The sequence below is a fragment of the Gobius niger genome, assembly GCF_951799975.1.
Source record: "Gobius niger genome assembly, chromosome: 17".
In the NCBI taxonomy this organism is placed as follows: Eukaryota; Metazoa; Chordata; class Actinopteri; order Gobiiformes; family Gobiidae; genus Gobius; species Gobius niger.
This window is the reverse complement of record NC_136868.1, coordinates 8,205,996-8,225,872: the sequence shown is the minus strand read 5'-3', so window position 1 is coordinate 8,225,872 and position 19,877 is coordinate 8,205,996. Positions and strand designations below refer to the sequence as shown.

Genomic DNA, 19,877 nt, shown 5'->3' with positions numbered 1-19,877 from the left:
GAGGTGCGTGTTAGGCACTGTTGCCGTGCAGCTTGCATTTTTAAATAGCACTGTCTTCTTCACACAGCCAATTAAAATACATTGGTCTCCTATAACATGCAGTTGTACATGGAGGCATTGAACTTAGACTCGTGCGTCTTCTGACCCTATTGGTAAGGCTACACTTGAAAATATTACATGACACTTCATAGCCTGTATATGTGTCTGTATTCGAAACGGGTTGTTCCGAGAGCTTAATTACAATAGTTCAGCATTTCTCTCCTGATAGCCTAACCTCTAGGGAGAGCTATGTTTTGAAATGGGCGATAAATTCACTGTATAAATCCAGATGCTATTGAGGATATAAAGTATCTAGCCTAAAAATCATTATGGTGCACACTTTTTGACGCTTTAGCAGGACTTTGTTTGCCCTGTATTCCAAATGGCTGGCGCGAACATGTGTAATAAGTATGTAACAAGATACATATAGGCCTTTATATAAAAGAAAAGTCTTTGGATGGCTTTAAGTTGGCGTCATTTTATGTTTATAATCATTCACATCTCTCACGTCTAGTTCATTGCCTTCTCCGTCCCTGTATATGTCCGAGTCAATTACGCTCCTCGGTGATTGGCTGGATTTGTTATTCCCCTCCAACGGAGCGGCCTGTGATTGGCCGCCGCTTTCGACGTCGTCACGCATATAAAAAAGCTATTTACAGGAGGTTTCTTTCCTGTCAGCGACACATGTTGGAGGTGCAGCTATAGCGGGACCCAGCGAGAGAGACCAGGCAGGCAGCGAGACGGAGAGACGAACGCAGCCGAGCACAGGACATCCAATTACCGCTTCAACTTGTCATTATCCTTCCGCAGTTTTCCCCCCCCCCTTTTGTTACGGACACTACGGCACGCGTACGAGAAGTGTTATCTGACTGCTATGGACTTTAAAACGAACGAAAAGCGAAGAGTGGAGAGGCAAGAAGAAGAAGCATCTAGTGGAAATACTATCTGATAACTCCATTTGGCTAGCGGAACGTCGTGGAGCTCTTTAGTCCGGGCTGAGGTTTGCTCTTAACGGGCGGGCACGACAACGGACGGACCGCTGCGGTTAGCGCTAGTTTCTGGACATTTTTGAGCACGAGCAACCACTTTTCGGGACTGTTTTTAGCCTCGTCTGTTACGCTCTCGCACCGTCGACAAGACAACCGCTCGCTACTTTCAACCCCGAAAAACAAGGTGAGTGTGAAGTTTTTGGTTGTGTTTTTTTTTTTTTTTTTTTTTTTTTGGAGCATTTTTTTTTTTGTCCCATGATTAGCTAGTCGCAGAAGAATGCCAGCAGTCGATGTTGCTAATCCCTCTTCATCCCCTATCAGTTAATTACCCGCTAATGTTTACAGCCTACTTTAGCAATTTCTTCACAAATAAAAATCCATTTGCATACCCAGCTTTGATATAGAAAGCTTTTAGCACATCCCGGATACGTTCCCCCCCCCCCCCCCATCCAGCTTCTATTTCAATGAGTCCTAAATTGCCTGCCCATGTAATTACTTGCCCATTTAACTTAAAAGCCACCCCCCGCTCTCTCTCTCTCTCTCTCTCCCCCTCTCCCTTCGCTCCTTCCCCCCCCTCCCCTCGCCTGTCCCCATCCCTATCATCTCCTCGCGGTAAAAACAACTCCTCTCCTGCATGAAACTTGACTATGGCTCGTCTTGTTTATCAAACGGAGTCACTTACAGCCCTGCTTTTGGACTCGCCTTCCCCGTCCCTTCTTTTAGATTTAATCGCTAAAACGGTATAGAGGCTGCGGTTTGTCGCTAAGAGCCATCGCTAATGGGCTTAAACTGACAGTATTTCTGCGTGGAAGCTAACCCCCCCCCCCCCTTCTTCTCTCGTTCGTGTGTGCGTCAGTGTACGTGCTCGTGTGTGTGTGTGTGTGTGTAACCCAGCTCTAATTAGCCCTACCTGCCTTTCAACAAAGATTTAGCGTTATCCCGGGCATGTGTTGTCTGCGGCCGGCCAAATTGGAAGGGATTACATCGTGAAAAGACATTAATTTCGCGGGCGAAACAAATGCCTGCACACACCGCACGATAGATTAAAAACACTTAGCGTCATTACGGGAGCGCCGTGGCGTGTCAGAGCTTTGCCCCTATTATCTTACGTGGGCTAAATGCTGATGAGAACTGGCTTTGACTCTCGAGACGGATCATATTTATCGCTGGGGTCAAAAAAAAAAAAAACACAACGCGTCGAGCCCCCCTGTGAAACGTAGCGGTGAAGTAGGGCTCGCGCGGTATATCGCCGAATTATCGGTATCGCGAAAATAAATGTGGCCGATATGCATCTCGGAAGAAGCCGCAATGTATCGCAGGAACACAGAGGTCCTCCGTGCGACAGGGATTTACCGATTTGTTCGACAACTTGGTCTAAAATGATCACGCTCGGTAACTTAAGAATTCGCAAAAGTTCAGTTTTAGTCTTGTTTTGGTCCGTGTTAAACTATAATTCGGAGAGATATCACAATAATGTTAGATTGCATTATTCAAGACCGTTTCCAAATACCGCACTTTTTTTCCTCATACAGCTCTTAAAGCCCTAAGCATGAAGTGTCATTTGTCTTTTAATGCCGTTGTTGTGTTTTGCAGCAACCACAATACCCCCCCCCCTTCGAGCAATTGAAAGAGAGGATAGAAGACAACCGCGGTGAACTATTGCACTTTGCGTTTGAGAAATTCCTTGGACAGCTGAGCACAAAAAGAAAAGCTGCATAATTGTTCCTTTGGCTCTGGCTGGGTGTAATCAGTTAGCGCACATTCATCACGAGAGGTCCAACGAAGCAACGGCACGGAGATGAGACGGAGATCAAGGGCGCAGATTAGTTCGCTAAATGACTCGTAGCTCTGTTGTAGCGGAACAGCACTCCGAACAGTCTCCCCCATAATGAGATCAGCTATTGTGCTTCAGTGCAATTTGCAGTCTGCAGCTGTTCAAAAAACGGGAGCCAGTCAGTGCGATGAGAGGCTGAGAAAGAAGCTAAGCACAAATGTGATAATTGAGATTACTGGGCTGTCCTTGATGCGAGTGTTCGGGCTGGGAAGTCAACACAGGAGCTAAAACACCCCGTACAAAACGCCAGACTTGTGTTCAGTGATAAGTAATGACAACAAAAATAGCAAATACGAACATATTCATGCCTATACACTCCATAAAGTTTCTGTTACGACCATAAACAATTCAGTTCGGGACAGAAAAGCTGGCATTTTGGACAAAGATCTTGCATACTGTTAATCTAATCTTTGTGAAACTCCTATCTTAGTTTGAAAATACGCACAAGGTTGCAAATCATATCAGTTACAAAGTTATTACCGCATTATCAGTTATAATTTTCCTAATCATCCGCACAGTATTTTTTTTTGTAGCGTGACAGCGAGGACACCTTTGACTCATTTCAGGTGTGAGTTATAATCTCTTGACAATTATGGGGTTAGCAAACTCAAATCAATTATCCACTATTGTCCCGAGGAAAGACCTGTTTTGTCTGGAAGCGGTACAGCTGCTGCAAGTAATATTAACAACAAGACAGCAATCAGACTATGTGCTTGTGCCTAGTGGCGCATAACAATAACAGTTGAGCATTAGAAATAAAGAAATGTCCTGACCGAAGTGGTGTCAACTGAGCAAACACACTTTGTAAATATTTCTTTTTATTGTAAGGCTGTATAATCAGATCTGTTTTTAAGGGCAAACATATTTTTCTGTCTTCAAACTAGAAGCAGTATGTACAAATCACATAATGTTATATTATTGGCATACAGTAAGATGATATTGAATCATGCTTTTCTGTCTAGTCAACACTAATATTATCACACGTTTTACTTTGAAATCATGTACGTCAATACTGTAACATCCTATTTTGCAAAACACTCTGAACATATTTGTCAGCTTTATTAATACATGCGCTCAAGTATGTCTTGGGAAACTCTGACTTAGCCTTCCTCTCTGTGTGCACCTTACAGGGACCATGGTGAATCCAGGGGGCAACAGCCAGCCGCCACCAGTGGGCACAGGGTCTCTGTCCTGGAAGCGTTGTGCAGGCTGTGGGGGCAAAATCGCTGACCGCTTCCTTCTCTACACCATGGACAGCTACTGGCACAGCCGCTGCCTCAAGTGCTCCTGCTGCCAGGCCCAGCTGGGGGAGATCGGCACGTCCTGTTACACAAAGAGCGGCATGATCTTGTGTCGAAATGACTACATCAGGTGAGAACTAGTCTGACAGCTTTAGGTTTACTTTTGATGGAGTTGACTGCAGTTTACAAAGGGTAGAGTAGCCAAAATGTGAAAACACAAGTGTGTAGGGCTGGGACAAAGTATCGTTTTTGTTGTGATGCGTGCATGTATCAGAAACTATTGATCCTCAATTATAGAGAAAATATATACAAATATTTTTCACTTAATGATAGTTTTCTTAAATGTTGATTGGTTTTCAAAAGAGCCAGACTTTTACGTAAAATGCTTATGCCATTTGAGCTTTTCAAAATGTTTTTAGTCCATATCAGACTGATTTAAAATACATGTATGTATACGTTTTGGATATTCAACTTGTACTTTCTAAATTCATTCATTCGGGGCACAATATTGCAGTTTGTTATAATTTAAAAGTATAATTTTAATACTCCTTGCATTGGATTGCAATACGTATCATATCGGGCCCTCAGTATCGTGGATCGCGACAAAAGTGTATCGTCCCAGCTCTACAAGTGTGAGCGTGCTACAAAATAATTTTACACACGTGTAAGTAAAAGTTCTTATTCAAATAATTACTCTAGTGAGAGTAGAAAAGTATTTGTCTGCTTAAGTACTGAGTAACTCTTTGACCAGAAATGACTATTTTTTGTGACCAATATTCCAACTGACAAAACATAACACACTGTAGAAATCCTGATCATACTTTTTACATCACACAAATTAATTTAAAAGGCTGCAAGAAATCTGTGCCAAACAATGTTCAACAACAAAGCTTTTGTCGCATTTACTCACAGAGTTAACAGTAGTTATATGTAATAGTATTAAAGTATATTTTCTTCCAACAAGTTTCAAGTAAAGTTTTGAGAATGTAACTGATTTCTACCCATCTCTGGTTATTGGTTCAAAAGGTAAGTCAATACAAATGTAAATCAGCAATAATCCACTCCACTTATCTTTGTTCATTTAATTATTATATTTTTTGTTTGTTTTTTCTCCATCTTTATTCATTTCTTTATGTTGTAAGTTACGTCTTTCTAACCAATGATGGCTATTTATTCTGCTCGTACCTATACATTTTCCAACTTATTATTTGGAAACAATATCAAGAAACTTAGGTAACAAAATAAGAGAAGTAAATGTTGAACGTTTTTCTCAGCTTTGTTGTCAAACTGCTTAAAACTGCACAACTTTCTAAACCTAAACATAACTTTTTAATACAGCAAGGAAACACAGTAACGTTTAACACATGCGCCAAAGTCTGATAAATCATAGTAATTGTTTGAAGGAAGGTAACATCTGCTATTTTCAACAGTTCTGATTAACTTTTGATAAACTGCCCAGCCCTGCATATGTTTCTTGTTGATGTCAGCTTAAGTGGATCAAAGATAGCTGGGTGGTGACAGCACAAAGTGAGAGCTCGGTCACGCCTATTTGCTCTTCGTTCTCCAAACGTAAAGACAGAAAATGAGTCTGGTGTGTGTTTGCCTTGTGAGACATTTCACCAACTCCGCTTTGGGCTCCGGAGTTTTCTTTTAGGATTCATCACCTCTTTGGACTTCTATTCTCATGGAAAGGAGAAGTTAATTAGCGCGAGAGCCTTTTTAAATATTGTAGTAGGTGTGCCAGACAGACACCCAACCACACTCACTGATGACACACTCACTGGGGTAATGTAGAGCCGGGCGATGTGGTGCCCGCTCACTCAAACTTCTAACACTCTGGTAAGTCCTTATTCACTTTGATAATTAGTTCAACACATAGAACACAATTTTGTAAGGCCAAACACAAAGTCTTATCAACAGGATCGAGCTCTCACTTGTCAACATATGTAGAAAGGGTGACAACTATATGAGACCCAATGTTTTGACAGCGGGGTCATTTTCTAATATCACAATGAAAATCCAATCATTAAGTTTGTGTTAAAGGTAAATATAACTTCTTTACTATCTTTCAATCCGACAAGTTTTCATTCTCCACCATAGTGCGTCAACAACAGAAGTATTTCCCCTTAAATTTTCTGTACCTACTATTCTCATATAATTGTATAAGTCGAGCTTAGTTCTTGAAAGCAAGTACATGCATGGTCTGATCAACTGTAATCTAAAAGAGAATCAAGTTTGCAGTCAACACAGTCACGCCACACTGCCATTAAATCTGCGCTGATAATTTAAAAATCTGAAGCGTGTCTCTGCGCACACATACACACACCCATCTCATAAAAAGGATGAGAAAGTCAATGGGGTACTTCATTCATAATGGAACTATAACGTAATTAAAATTGGAAAAGGGGGTAAAGCGTGGATACACCTTTCCACTTGTAATAAGAGCATGCTTCGGTGGAAGAGCTAAAACGCACATTATGGAGCAACGAGATCTCAGTGGAGATAAAGATAAGAGCAGGGAGGGAAAAAAAACATCTGACAGCGAGTCCACACAATTAAATGCTTTAATTATAGTCCCCCTCCATTTCCTTTAGTCCTGATGGGTTTTATCTAATGAGATCTGGTCCCTGGCTTGTATCCGCTCCCAATGACGTGTCCGAAATGAATGAGAGCCACACTGCAAACAAAACATTTAATTAACCAAATTGGCTTTTGAGAGAGAGCAAGAGAGACAGATAGAGAAGAGGGATTATTGTGAAGGCCATTTTCCGCTGTTTCTCCCCCCTCCTTGTCTTAAAGGGACAGAGCGCCTTTGAAAATGGATTGCTAAACAGCTCGAATGACATATATTTTCCAGCGTGGAGCGTATAATGAAAACGCTCATCTGATTGATCAGGACGGCCAAGTAGAAATGCATCATATCACTGCTATAATGGGGTGTAGTACGCCTGGCCTGGGATGATAGCCATCACCCATCAATCAAACAGGGATATTTCACACAGCATAAACATCTGAGGCCATCACTGGGCCAGCCTCGCATGCTGCTGCTAAGCTTTTAAAGGTCACCCATTATACTCACATTTTATTCTTTAGTTAAATCCTTTTGCATTTACATAAAGGGAAGCGGGAAATGAAAAGAGTCCAAAGACGCAGCCTTGAGGAACACCTTTCTTCAAACTGTTCTTGTAAAAATCTTACAATTGGTTTATTCAGATTCTGAAATGGCTTATTTAAGTAGCAAGATTGGCTTTTTTTGAGGTCACACATTAAACTATGATAAAAAAGGCTTGTGAACATTCCTATATGAAGCACATTACATTTTATTCCTCTTCAATTCAGTAGTTTTGTATTGCTTCAGAACCAACCCCCCCCCCCCCCCAAAGTGCATTTTTAAGCAGCACATGGCACAAATGCAGACTGTATCACTGGCGGCCAACCAGACATATTCACTTTTAAGTGAAGTGGGCGTGGAACCCTTTTCATAAGTCGTCCATCATCGGGCTTAATCTTACTGACCAGTCACAAACCATTCATCTAAAATGATGCCGCTTTAATGCTATGCAGTTTTATCTCACCACACAAATATTGTTTTTAACTGTAAAGAGTCCAAATGGGGAGTTTTCTGCTTGGGGACTAGACTAGACTATATAGTTGCAGTTTGTGCTAACATATGAATACTAGTTGATTAAAGTTATTCGCCAAAATGTATTCGACAATGCAAAAATATTCATTACATTGCTCTTGTTGTCCAATTATTAAACCTTTGAAAGCACTGTATAATATTCGATTTTTGTTTACTACTTACTTGTCATTATTGTGATACGAACATGGCGAGGGTGGAGAAGACTTCTACAAGATGAACTTTTTCCCTTTGGGGCTGGCAAATAGTAAATTAAAACTAATGTGCTTTTTTGAAATATAACACCTATAAACCAGGCTTAATGAACCCAAATAAAAGAATATTAGTTTGTGGCAGAGTGTGTGTTTGGCGTGACCTTTAATGTCAAACATGGTGCCAGAGTTTGGGTTTGCAGTCGGGATCATGTTGTTTTAAGCTGGAGGTGCTATTATTTCTGCGGGCTGCTCGTCGAGAGAGAATTAATTTACTTGTGCTGCCGGATTCGGGGAGAACGCTGTCCCCTTAATTGAATAAGCCTAGGTAATTAAATGGCACTTTTCCAATAGGACGTGTGAGGTAAATCTAATACTTGGTTATTTAATATCACTTTGAAGTCTGCCCACTCAAGCACTATGACAGCATAAGAGAATGTGAACTATTAGGCAGAGGCAAAAAGCGGGATCTCCGAAATTAATTAAACCGCACGCAATTTAGGGGAAACGTTTATCTTGATTTGTCATAACAGAATTAATTCAAGGCCTTCAATTCACTTGGGGCCAGATCTGTTACTCTGAATTAACCAAGTGTAATTTGGCTGATCCCCCCCACCGTCGTCCGACACCCAGCGCACCCCTCCCCCTTAAAAACACATGCACGTACACAAACTAACTCCAGCCGCACGCACCCGCCCTCTCATCCTCGCAATCTGCCCCCTCCCCGCCGCTACTCTCCTCTAATGCAGCTCTTGCCATTATGCAAAGCCCCGCTTCAGTATCAATATGGCCTAGTGCTTTTAAGGTGCTTTGGCTGCTGATGTAGAGAGGCATTTTTAATGGACTGTGTTGCAGAAATCATTGTTGTGGGGTAATTTTACCCTACTCAAAGGCCGCGCTGAATGAGGTCTGCATTTACCAGACAGCCCATGCTATATTTCACCTGCCAGTCAGCGGCGAAATGAAATTCAATAGTCATCGCCTACGGACAACAGACAGCTCCTAATGTGAGTGTATTTTTTGTTTGTTCTTTAATTCAAGCCCACTAGCATTTTAAAGTCAAATCCGATGGGGAGGCGTAGACATAAATCAAGATAAAGCCGTCTCCAGCGTTTTCAAAGAACTACTGATTTTTGGGGAGAAACCAGATGTGTCATTGCAATTAAAGAGTCCCTTGGCCTTAATTATACTGACCCAGGGTGTCGGCTTCACCCCGCCGCTCTAGTTCACTGGCAGAAGAGGCCATTAGAGCCCAGGTTCAAACCGATATAGCAACTTAATTGAGCACCTAAAGGCTCGGGCTCCTTAAATCAAATACTATCAAGAGCCTTTCCCGTGGTAAAATAATTAACCTGGTATGAGTTCCACACTGTGGCGAAATACAAAGACCGTGCGGAAAATGTCCTCCAGCCTTTGTTTCTGCACCTTTCAGAAGCAATTTAGGAGATTTAAAGGTGCTGCAGAAAGAATGGCTAATGCTGGAAATTGAAACTATATCCCACAGTTTCTTCTCAATTTCCACAACTGAATGAAGCAATACTTGGAGAATATTTGATAAAGAACTGACATGTTGTTCGGGGACTGGAAGCATCAATATATCTTAAGAATGAAAGAAAAATACATACATTTTTAGCTTTAGCATTGTTGTCAGTTGTGATGTCTAGTTGTGATGTGTGTCCCCCAGTTGGTGGGGGTGGGACCCAAAAATGGGGAGTGTGGATCATTGTCAGTGAGCCATGGGCGCACCTCTAGTCCAAGAACTGTCAATAGCATAGAAGACACATATTCATTTCTGGAAAATCATTAAATCGTGTTTACTTAGTGATATTGTAGACCAGAAGCATCAAGGCACTGGCCGTAAAAATGATCAAGTCAAGTCGTAAACTATGTTGTACTTTCATTACATTTCTGCTTTACATGTTTACTGCACATTTTCTTAGGGCAGTTGTGTTAGGGATGTGGATGGGACTTGAACCAGCACAGACAGCATCATTGTGGGCCAGATTTCTCTCGTCATGCCAGAAGAGCGATTTGATTGTAGTTTTTTTTCATTTACATTTACCATAAACACATGATTTAGATACCAGCATAGATTATGGATCAGAACTATAAAAGTTGCTCTCCAACATAATCAAGTATTGCTGCTACTATATATTACGCAAGTGAGCCTGAATGGCATGCTTTCACTTTAACTACTCCCTTCTAATTCTGAGAACACATTTGCAGAGATGTTATCCGTAACACAAATGTTTGAAAGCAAGGCCCTGGTATATGCCTTTTCAGTCCTGTGTCCCGGAGAAGGCTCAGAATTGGCAGTGTTGTGACGACAGTCTCCAGTTAATTAGTTTCTGAAATTGAGTTTTGATGGAGCCTTCCTAAATGATGCCAAGACAAAATTTGCTTCTGCCTTGGCTGTCTTATTGAAAGCCATTTCAGTCGCTTTGCAAAGAGGTCTGGCTTGTTGTTTGTTTGTCAATATATCTAACTGCTTGGGTTATGGCTCGAATGCTTGAAATATTAATTTGCCGGCAGTAAAAATTTTAAGAATCCTTTTATTGCCACTATCACTCCCACTTAAATGATCAGCAAAACCTGCAATGCACAAACAAAAGAGTTGTCAAATAGTTTCACATGTGGGCTTACTGAGCTGCTATTTTAATTCAGATAGATTGTAGGTTGTGGATATTTCATAATCTCATTTGTGTTAGTCTTTGTCTTTGTTTCCCTAGCTATTAGATTTTGCTTTTACTCATTGTTTTTTTTCCTACTATTTAACTGTTTTGGATCGTATTAAGTGCCGAATGTAACTAGTGAATTTCTCCATTGTGAGATCAATAAAGGATTATCTTATCTTATCTTATTTTGAAGTAACAACCACTACTTAAATGACAAAGGAAGAGTTTACCATCTGTGTGCTGGCATTGGGTGGATGGAGAACATCTTCGCTTGTCCCTGTATGTGCACATAATGTATCAACAAGATTTGTAGTTTGAGACCTTGGTAACCCACAGCTGTCCCCATTCAGTTTGGACTGGCACAAACCACCACACAATAACATATTTTCTCAGACAACCTTATAGGAACCAAAGGCCATTGTGTTGACAGTAAATTGAAGTGAGCCTCTGTGTATGTGTTTTTGTCGACAACCCAAAGGTCGAATACTAGCCAAGATTTTTAAAAAACAACATACTCATATCACACGCCTTGTTTTACATTTGTGCAGCCTGTTAATTCCTTCCCCGACTACTCCGTGTGATTCAGTCGGTTAACCACTCCCCCCATCCCTGTCTCCAGCCCACGGGCCCCCCCCCCCCCCCCCCCCCTCCCTCGCCGTGCCGAGCATGTCAGATGCCGTGGTCTTATTTGATTGCTTAGGAAAAGTGCAGTGATAGAGCAAACACCCGGTGAGATATGATGACAAATGGGTCCAGATCCCAGTAAATTACTTTCTGCTCAAATCGAAATTTCATTCAGTTTGCTGCTCACCGAGATGAAGTAATCTAAATTGTGGACTCAGAAGGAAGATAGAAGGGAAGCTGGAGCAAGCATTTCATTATCAAGAGGCAGAGAGAGAGAGAGGGTGAGAGAGAGAGAGAAGGTTAGGGACGAAAGAGATGAGCAGAAGCAAATCTAAAGTGTTGACACCATGATTGAAAAGGTTAACCCATGCACATTATATATCAAGCCGAGTAGCTGCGGCTTTCTAATGGAAACACGGCACTGACAGAGCGTTCACAGGAGTCCTAATGGCAAAAGCACTACGTCTCCGCCTGGATGTACAATCAAATCCTCTTAGGGCCTGATTGCTTATGTTCCAGGTTATTATTAGGTTGCAAAAAATGGGCACCAAAAGTAATATGCAGCGCCGGAGCGAGGCGGCGGCGGCGGAGTAGAGGCATTTTTCTGTGTGTATTGTGATGGCTTTCTATTGCTCCCAGTTGTTGGATTGTATTTATCTAAAGTTAGAGGGTGAAAACGGAGAACTTAGCGCACGAGCAAAGTGACACAGCAGCCAAATGTGTCTGCACCAATGTCCAGTTCATATCTCTCATAACATAAGTCTCTCTTTTCTTGTTTTTTTCCCAGATTATTTGGCAACAGCGGAGCTTGCAGCGCGTGCGGTCAATCCATTCCCGCCAGCGAACTGGTGATGAGAGCACAAGGCAATGTGTACCATCTCAAGGTAAACACAACACAGTCTTCATTTCATTTTTTGTATTTTGTTTTTAGCTACGAGAAACTTGTCTGGTACTTGAAAATGCTAAAGTCGGACAACTTCAAGTGAGCACCTTAGGCTGTGTACATGGCAAACAACATGTCAGATCTGAATAGTTCTCTGGCGTATTGACCTTTCGTTTACACTACGATGGCTACAGTGAGCTTCAGAACTGGCCCCAGGATATTTACTGGATACTGCATTTTGGGTGAACGCTATAACACTCTTACAAATAAAAGTTGGGCCTAAAAGTGGAGCAAAACTACATTGTTATCCCTTTCCCTCGTTCTGTATTGCATGTTAAATTACTTCTGTTTGAGTGTGGGTCGTCGAAACCATCGATGTTCAGATATTAATCGAAACGAGTATCTAGTCTAGATGTAAAGGTATTGATACGTTACAGTCTCTTCTAAATCCGACCTTTCATGAGAATAGTCTTGATCTTTAGTCGCAGCATTCAGAGCAGCAACGATTAGTCGTCACTATCGAAAAAATAGATTATAAAAATGGATTAACATGGTTTTATCATTATCGACAAATTGCTTTCCTGTCTTTTCATTCATAGACCATCATTGGATCTATTTTTTTTTCACCGATGTGTTTTCTTGCATCGCAAAGTACAACAGGAATGCAGTCCCGCCAAATCCGAACCCCCGACCTAAACCTCAGATCTAACAAAAATGTTGTTAAACGTTCTCAAACATTTTGCACTGTGGTATCAAAATCCTTCATTTGAAAATCTAGTTTGAATGTGTGTATGGTGACTACACTCGCATTGTCCTCTGATCACATTTCTATTGACCTTGTTACCCACAATATTTCTCTTAACTTACCGGCGGTTTTATCGTTCAATATTTGCAAATCGCATCATTGACATTCAAAACGGTTTAAGAGCAAACACAGCGTCGCTACATTGTGGTGACGCCTGGTTTCTGCTTCTTATCAAACATTCATGTGACTCTCCATAGACACATGTATGATGTAATATGTACATAACCGCGGGGCGTCCCAGGAGGTGTGAACTGGTCACATGAACCTATATATTCATGGGTTTCAGACGATTTTCAGTGATGGAAGCCTTTTTTTAGGACTTTTGACCATTCAAAAGGTAGAACAGCTCTGCTTTTAATGCTTCACTGCGATCACAACCATCCAGATTTTAGATTTGAAACCTGTGGATAAAGGCAGGGCTGGGAAAGCAAATCAATAATGAAAGTCCAGATGACTAAATATTGCTAAATTGCATAAGTAGTAAGTGGCAGCTTCGGATTTTTTGTTTTGTGACCCCGGTTGGACACCCCGATCGAACAAGTTTAAAGTACAATACAACAAACCTACTGAGCAGATGTCCAACAGTCGCTACATCCAGAGAGGCAGCAGAGGTTTGTTTTGATGGCGGAGCAGGTGTAGTGTCTTAGGGAGGGGATTTGCACTGTGTCACGAAAGGAAAACTCAAGATCTTTTTGAAATGATCGGCAAATACCATAAAACGCCTGTTTAAAGTAGTACAGATACTCGTTTGCTTCCCAATACTCAGTTGGTAACCCCGTGTTGTCCGGTCTCTGTTCAGTGTTTCACATGTTCCACCTGCCGGAATCGCCTGGTCCCCGGAGACCGCTTCCACTACATCAACGGCAGCCTCTTCTGCGAACACGACCGGCCCACAGCCCTCATCAACGGACACTTGAGTTCACTGCAGACCAACCCACTGCTGTCAGACCAAAAGGTAACGCCCGCCCTCCACACTATGCTGAAATATATGGAGGCCTTGCAGAAAGAAACAAGAAGAGAATAATGGCAATAGAGAGAGATTGAGATGTAGAAAGACCAACAGGGAGAGAGCATTTAAAACCATCAGGGAAGGTGTTGATAATTAGTTTTCAACCATAAAAAGAACAAACATCTGTAATTTTCATGAACCTTTCGGCCGCATTTGTATTGCCGTATTGACGTAGCCGATAACCACGAGGCACGAGGCAGATATTAAATCTTTCAGAGTCGAGATGAATTGTATTTTTTTTTTTGGACGGGCAATAGATTTTTCCATCATTCTTGTTGGAGGACATGCGCTGTGAAAAAGTCTGAGCACAAAACACGTGAAAATGAATTTTTCTACAGCTGTCCTCACATTCACGACAATAATAGATTCACATTTGGAGAAAAAAAATCAAGTTCACACGAAGATGTAAAGTTACGAGAATGGAGCCTGAGTGGGTTTGTCGGTGTAATCGAGTTTATTTCAGCCGTAGTAAGGTTATTTAATTGGCCAATGGGTTCATTTCCATCTGTTATCCCTCACTCGCACAAACACGCTCTCATTCTTCCAAAACCAAACACTCCAATTGATGAGCATATTCCGTCTTTAGGTTTTCCATTTCAACTACATTCAAAGCGATGATTTCCATACATCACCTGTGACCCACTGATACTGCCACTTTACGTTTGCGGCGTTTGCAGAGGGACCTATTAACCTCCACAGATCAATATTTCATTTTCTGGTCCTGATTTAAAGAGCCGCTGCTACATTTTGACAGTCAGAGGATTGTTCTTGTTTCACTTGCAAAACTTGTCCAAACCAACTTGTTATTTTTAAACCAACTACATTTTAATTTGGAGCTGCTTATGTATATATTTGTTACTGTAATCGCCTCACAGTCCCGTATATTCAAAGTTAAACTCCACACTGCACTGACAAATGACCTGTTGGCCGTGAACAGAGCCTTCGAAAAGCGCGTTTGACGGCTCTTTCCACACGGCTGGCATCACCTGTGTAAGTTATTACGCAGGTCAGAAGTACAGATCCGCGGCCCCAGGCGTCTGCTGCTCCATCACAGCCCTGTCATCATGGCTTCCCTCTGATTTGATCTGGAGCCTCCTGTGAGAGCGAAACAGAAGGCCTAATCATATACGGCGGATAACTTCATTCTTCAGGATAGCTCCATTGTGCGGCTGGAGATGTAATCATTTTTGCTCCAAACAACAAGGAGCTTTATTGATACTCGGCTGCTCAGATACGGGCGGTTGGGAGCGGGCGAAGATACGGGAGGCTGGGAGCATGCGTTTCACCTTGAGTGGTTTGTGAGCAGAAGTAAGACTCCATTAACCCGCTTCAACACTCTCCACGTCACCGGCCTTTTAGGGGCTTGTCACTTTTACAAATCAGCTCGTAGTGCTCTCACGACCAAATTGAAAGCATTATCTAGCCTAATTTTAAATGCCTGTTTAACTCCTCCCCGTGTGTCTCTTGCACCGCAGCCGCAGTAGTAAATATGAGGCTTCATTCTTTATTTATGCCCTAACATCAATTGTAGTGAAAAGCTCTGAATTATTGATGCTAAAATGCAATCTGAATATTGGCCCTGGTGCTTTAATTATAGCAGAGAGAGAATTATTAAATAAACAGAGGCGAGCCGCAGCGGGACTGTCTCAGGATGCTTTTGTGAAGTGAAAGAAAGCGGAGTGATCCTGCTGCTAAAGCACGTTAGCACAAACATTTTCACCAAAACAATTTGGACGGCCTCTGACTTCAGCAGCCGAGCAGCTTGTGGAGAGCGCTTCAAAATCAATATCGCTCATGTATCCTCAGCTGCACAACATAAATTGAATATAGAACACAGGGCGGGTTTGCGCAGGGACGAGGCCGGGTGAATTAAGCAGTCTCCACTCGTACGGAAAAGGGTTATCTCCCGACCCGCCGTAGTTTTGATTATGTGCGATTCTGCTCTGACATAATTGGAGCCGTGTGCATTCAGAGCCTGGGACATTTGATGCTCATTTATTAAGCTTTCTTCACCGCTTCTTCCTAATCTCTTTGTTCAGAGCAGACAAATTACCTCTCTCCTACAGAGCTGCTCTGACCCAGGGGAGTGAGACCCTCCCAGCGTCAGTCACTTTAATTAGCCCCCAAGTAGGAGTTTGCAATTACTAATAGACTGCAGCCCTCCTAGTGATTTGAAGGATGAAGGGAGAAAGTAAATCACTCCTCAGAATCGTGTAAAAAGGGCAAAAGAAAAACAGGAAAGATGAAAAGTTGAACTCAGACAGATAATTGTCTTTACTCCGCGGCGTTTTTCAGTTTCACAGGACCCAGAGCCTCCTGCGGTTATGTTCGAGTGCCGTTATAATTATACCAAAGAGGATCGCTTCATGGATGCACTTTTAAGTTAATGCAAAGTAAATGGGACACCAGATGGGTTTCAAAGCCTGGCTGATCAATAAATTAAACAAGGCCCCAGTGAAGCCTGCGGTTGATGCCTCAGCGATGGCGCAGGATGATATACTGAAGGGTTTGAAGGTTCGAGACGTTCTGTTCCCAAGAAAAAAGGCACAAAGTGAAGTCACACTGTGACATAACTTCCTGAAACACATATAGGCAGGCAATATAATGCCCAAAGTGTCATTATTACATAAAATAATGGCAAATTGTGGCTTTCAGTGCACCAAGGTTAAAGTGCTTTAGAAATGTACAGACAAAAGCCATTGGGCAATTCCTGTCATTTTTATATTCTAAAGAATTGTCCAGTTATTTTTGTGCTTCAAGTTCAACAAATCATCTCTCAAGTGCTTTTTTGATGTTGGTTAGCTTGGTTGTAAAGAACAAAGAAGTACATCCTGTATGACCAGACGTATTTATTTTATTTGTTCATATTCTCAAGGTGTAATCCGAATCAGTTGTGGCACAAGCTTCAGTTGGAATAGGGAACTTCTTGAACCTAAAGGCAAATTAGAAGCCTCTGTAGGGCACTACTATAGGGTTCTACTATAGGGTACTACTATAGGGTACTACTATAGGGCACTACTATAGGGCACTACTGTAGGGCACTACTATAGGGCACTACTATAGGGTACTACTATAGGGTACTACTATAGGGTACTACTATAGGGCACTACTATAGGGCACTACTATAGGGCACTACTGTGCTCTATTTTAACCTGTTTGAAAGTGGAATTTAAACTCTTAACTGCAGCACCAACTTGTTTCTTGCTCTCACAAATCCATTCCCACATGATAATTTTTCAGGCGTCACAGCATCATCAGCCTGTTCTACTGAGTTTGCATTGAAATAAAGTGTGACAGCATGCATCATCATTTTATTCACAAATCGCTGCTTTTACTATACAGTCCATGGATGAAACAAAGTTCCTAAAACACATGAATCAAGTTGAGAAGCATTGCCGCTTGAGATAAGACTGAAACTAAACTTAGACAAGAATCATCTTCAAAATTCCAGTAGAGACAGATGTTTTTGCTTTTTCAGTGCACATTATGCTTCCTAAATAATTGCAGCTTTGACTATTTGCGACCATTAAAATAGCAATTTAAAAAGAAACAGAGCAGGTGTATCTGTGCCACACTCAAGGTTATCGTAACGTCAGGATCTCGGAGCGTCCCAGGCCTAATGCAGGGTAAATGGGACACCAGATGGTTTTCAAAGGCTGGCTGATCAATAAATGAACGCGGGCCTCGGTGGAGCTGGTGAAAGTTGACGTGTCAGCTCAACGGTGTTTCGTGAATGACAGGTTGCCAGATTGTTCATTATGGCTGCACGAGTTTGGAAACGTATTAAACTGAGATTTTTTTTTGGGGGGGGGACTAGTAACAACATTGTGGTTTACGATTTTGCATCAGGATTCTCTTCAGTTTGTGTTTTAGATTAACAATCAACTGCTTGACAAATGCAAGAATGATAGCAGATCATGACAGTGGAGGACGGAAAGGATGGTTCTCAACTTTAGGACCCGCCTTTTAACAATCCAAAACGTTCAAAAATAATTCTTCAGCAGCCATTATTGGCAAAGGATTGAAAATAGTTCTACTGCGACCCACTTCTGAATCCCAACCTATTACATAAAAAGCAGTGATCTAATTAAATGAACCCTTTGCGATTCATCATTCATTTTTTAATTTGATTTCCATGGCTCTTGTAACTCTTTTGTTAACCCCTTGTTGCCCCGTCTTGTCTTGGCAGGTGTGTTAGGCCGGCGGTGACTGAGCAGAAGCAGGACGTGTGCCTTCATTTTAGCCCTTACTCATTGTCACCCGAGACAGAGCGGATCCCAGGCCCTTTTCGCCCCGAAGGAATCCTCCAACCATCCTCCAGTAACCCCCCCCACCCTGACCTCCTCCTCCTCTAACCCGCCGCTCAGCAATCCTCCCCCCAAACCCCATACGGCTACTGGATACTTGCACTTAAAGCACCTGGATCAGGACTCTATGTGAGCGTGGAATAAGAAGAAGAATCAAACGAAATAGACTCTTTTGTTTTTCGCAAAGAGAAAACCTGAAGACGTGGGGGAGAAAAATGGACAAAATGCAGACTTTTCAACTCTGCTACGTTTGTTTAAAGACACTCAAAGCGGGACCTTGTCAATTTTTTTTTTTCCTTTTTCTATTTCCTCGCGCCGCCCCCCGAACACAACACGGTGTTTCTCTATTTTAGAACGTTGTCGAAAGGGGAATGTTTTTTTCTTTTATTTGGTGGTATATATTTAAAAAAAAAGAAAAGAAAAAAAAGATGGGTTTTAAAATCTGTGGCTTTTTGTGCAAAATCAAATCATGAGACTTTGGTGTATTTGTAAAAGTTACCATGTATGTACAGTATGCATGTAAATGTCGTTGTCCAGGCTCCAGTTCTCCTCCTGAACCTCCCGAACCCCGAAAAACCAGTGAAAACGCAACGAAGACGCCCATAGTCACCGATGTAGAGAGCTCATCACCAACCTATAAATGCTGAATGAGAGAGAAATTTATTTGTGATATTTTTCCGAGACATTTGCTCCTATGGTGTATTTAATTAATAAAAAAAAATATGGACAATTTACAGACTCCTTATCTTCATTGTGGGGCTTGAGAATTTTACTCCAAGTTGCAATTTGCTCGAGTGGAGTTTACAGATTTTCTAATTACGGGTGCGGAGACACTTGGCGGTGCTGCTGTCACGATGTCTGACTGCCTTGTTTTTAGCAGAGGAGTGTTTTCACAGGCACCATTATGTCTGAATGGCATAATTACTACGAGATCCCATTTGCCACTCTGAGAAGAATTTATCTTTCATGCACAATCCTGATAGGGGAGCGAGACTTGTCTGCTTTAGAATGGGAAAACTCTATTAAAAATGCCATTCTGCGTGCAGCCCGGCAATCATCAAGGCACATGATGAGCGTCTAACTGGAAATGGATAAACATGCAGCCACTCTCTCTGTTCAAATGACCGTTTGCTATTCATCACTCTAATACCTGACAGAAATAGAGGAAAATGTCCCTTTGAAGATTCAATTACTGCAGAGAGGGAGAGAGGTGTCTCTCTCTGGCAGCCACAAATTGAATGGGCTATTTGCAGAACAAATTGGTGTTTGAAGTCCTTGCAAGACCTAATAGGTCTGAAGGAGGGACCCGGTAATGGCTGATGCGCTTATCTGCGGCGTCGGGGCCTCTCAAACAATGGCGCTGTACAGCAAAAGACCTTCATGCAAAATCACCGGGAATGGAGGAGAAAAGCGGTAAACAGACTCAGCGCTTAGTTTGAGTTTTAAAATGCATTGATTTTACTGAAGTGCTGTGTCCAGAGGCATTTCTGCCATCAAAAGTGGAACAAAAGTGTCAGAAATAAGCCTCAATTCTCACCAGCTGCATTTCAAGAAAAGCTCTGATAATTGTACGTATTATGCTTCTGAAAACACTCATAGAGTAATAAGAGGAAATCGTTTAAATGTTGGAAATTTGATAT

At 41.9% G+C, this 19,877-nt stretch overlaps 1 protein-coding gene across 1 annotated transcript in view; it reads left to right on the top strand.

Annotated features, from left to right (window-relative positions):
- The window catches only part of lmo4b (LIM domain only 4b), a 63,439-nt gene extending 44,486 nt beyond the window's left edge, over positions 1-18,953 (top strand). The window contains exons 2-6 of the mRNA XM_079575025.1: positions 1,168-1,212; positions 3,993-4,233; positions 12,021-12,117; positions 13,721-13,876; positions 18,120-18,953. Of these exons, the coding sequence (XP_079431151.1) occupies positions 3,998-4,233; positions 12,021-12,117; positions 13,721-13,876; positions 18,120-18,128 (498 nt within the window). The 5' untranslated portion in view covers positions 1,168-1,212; positions 3,993-3,997 and the 3' untranslated portion in view covers positions 18,129-18,953. The remainder of the gene's footprint in view (positions 1-1,167; positions 1,213-3,992; positions 4,234-12,020; positions 12,118-13,720; positions 13,877-18,119) is intronic.
- The last annotated feature ends 924 nt before the right edge of the window (positions 18,954-19,877 follow it).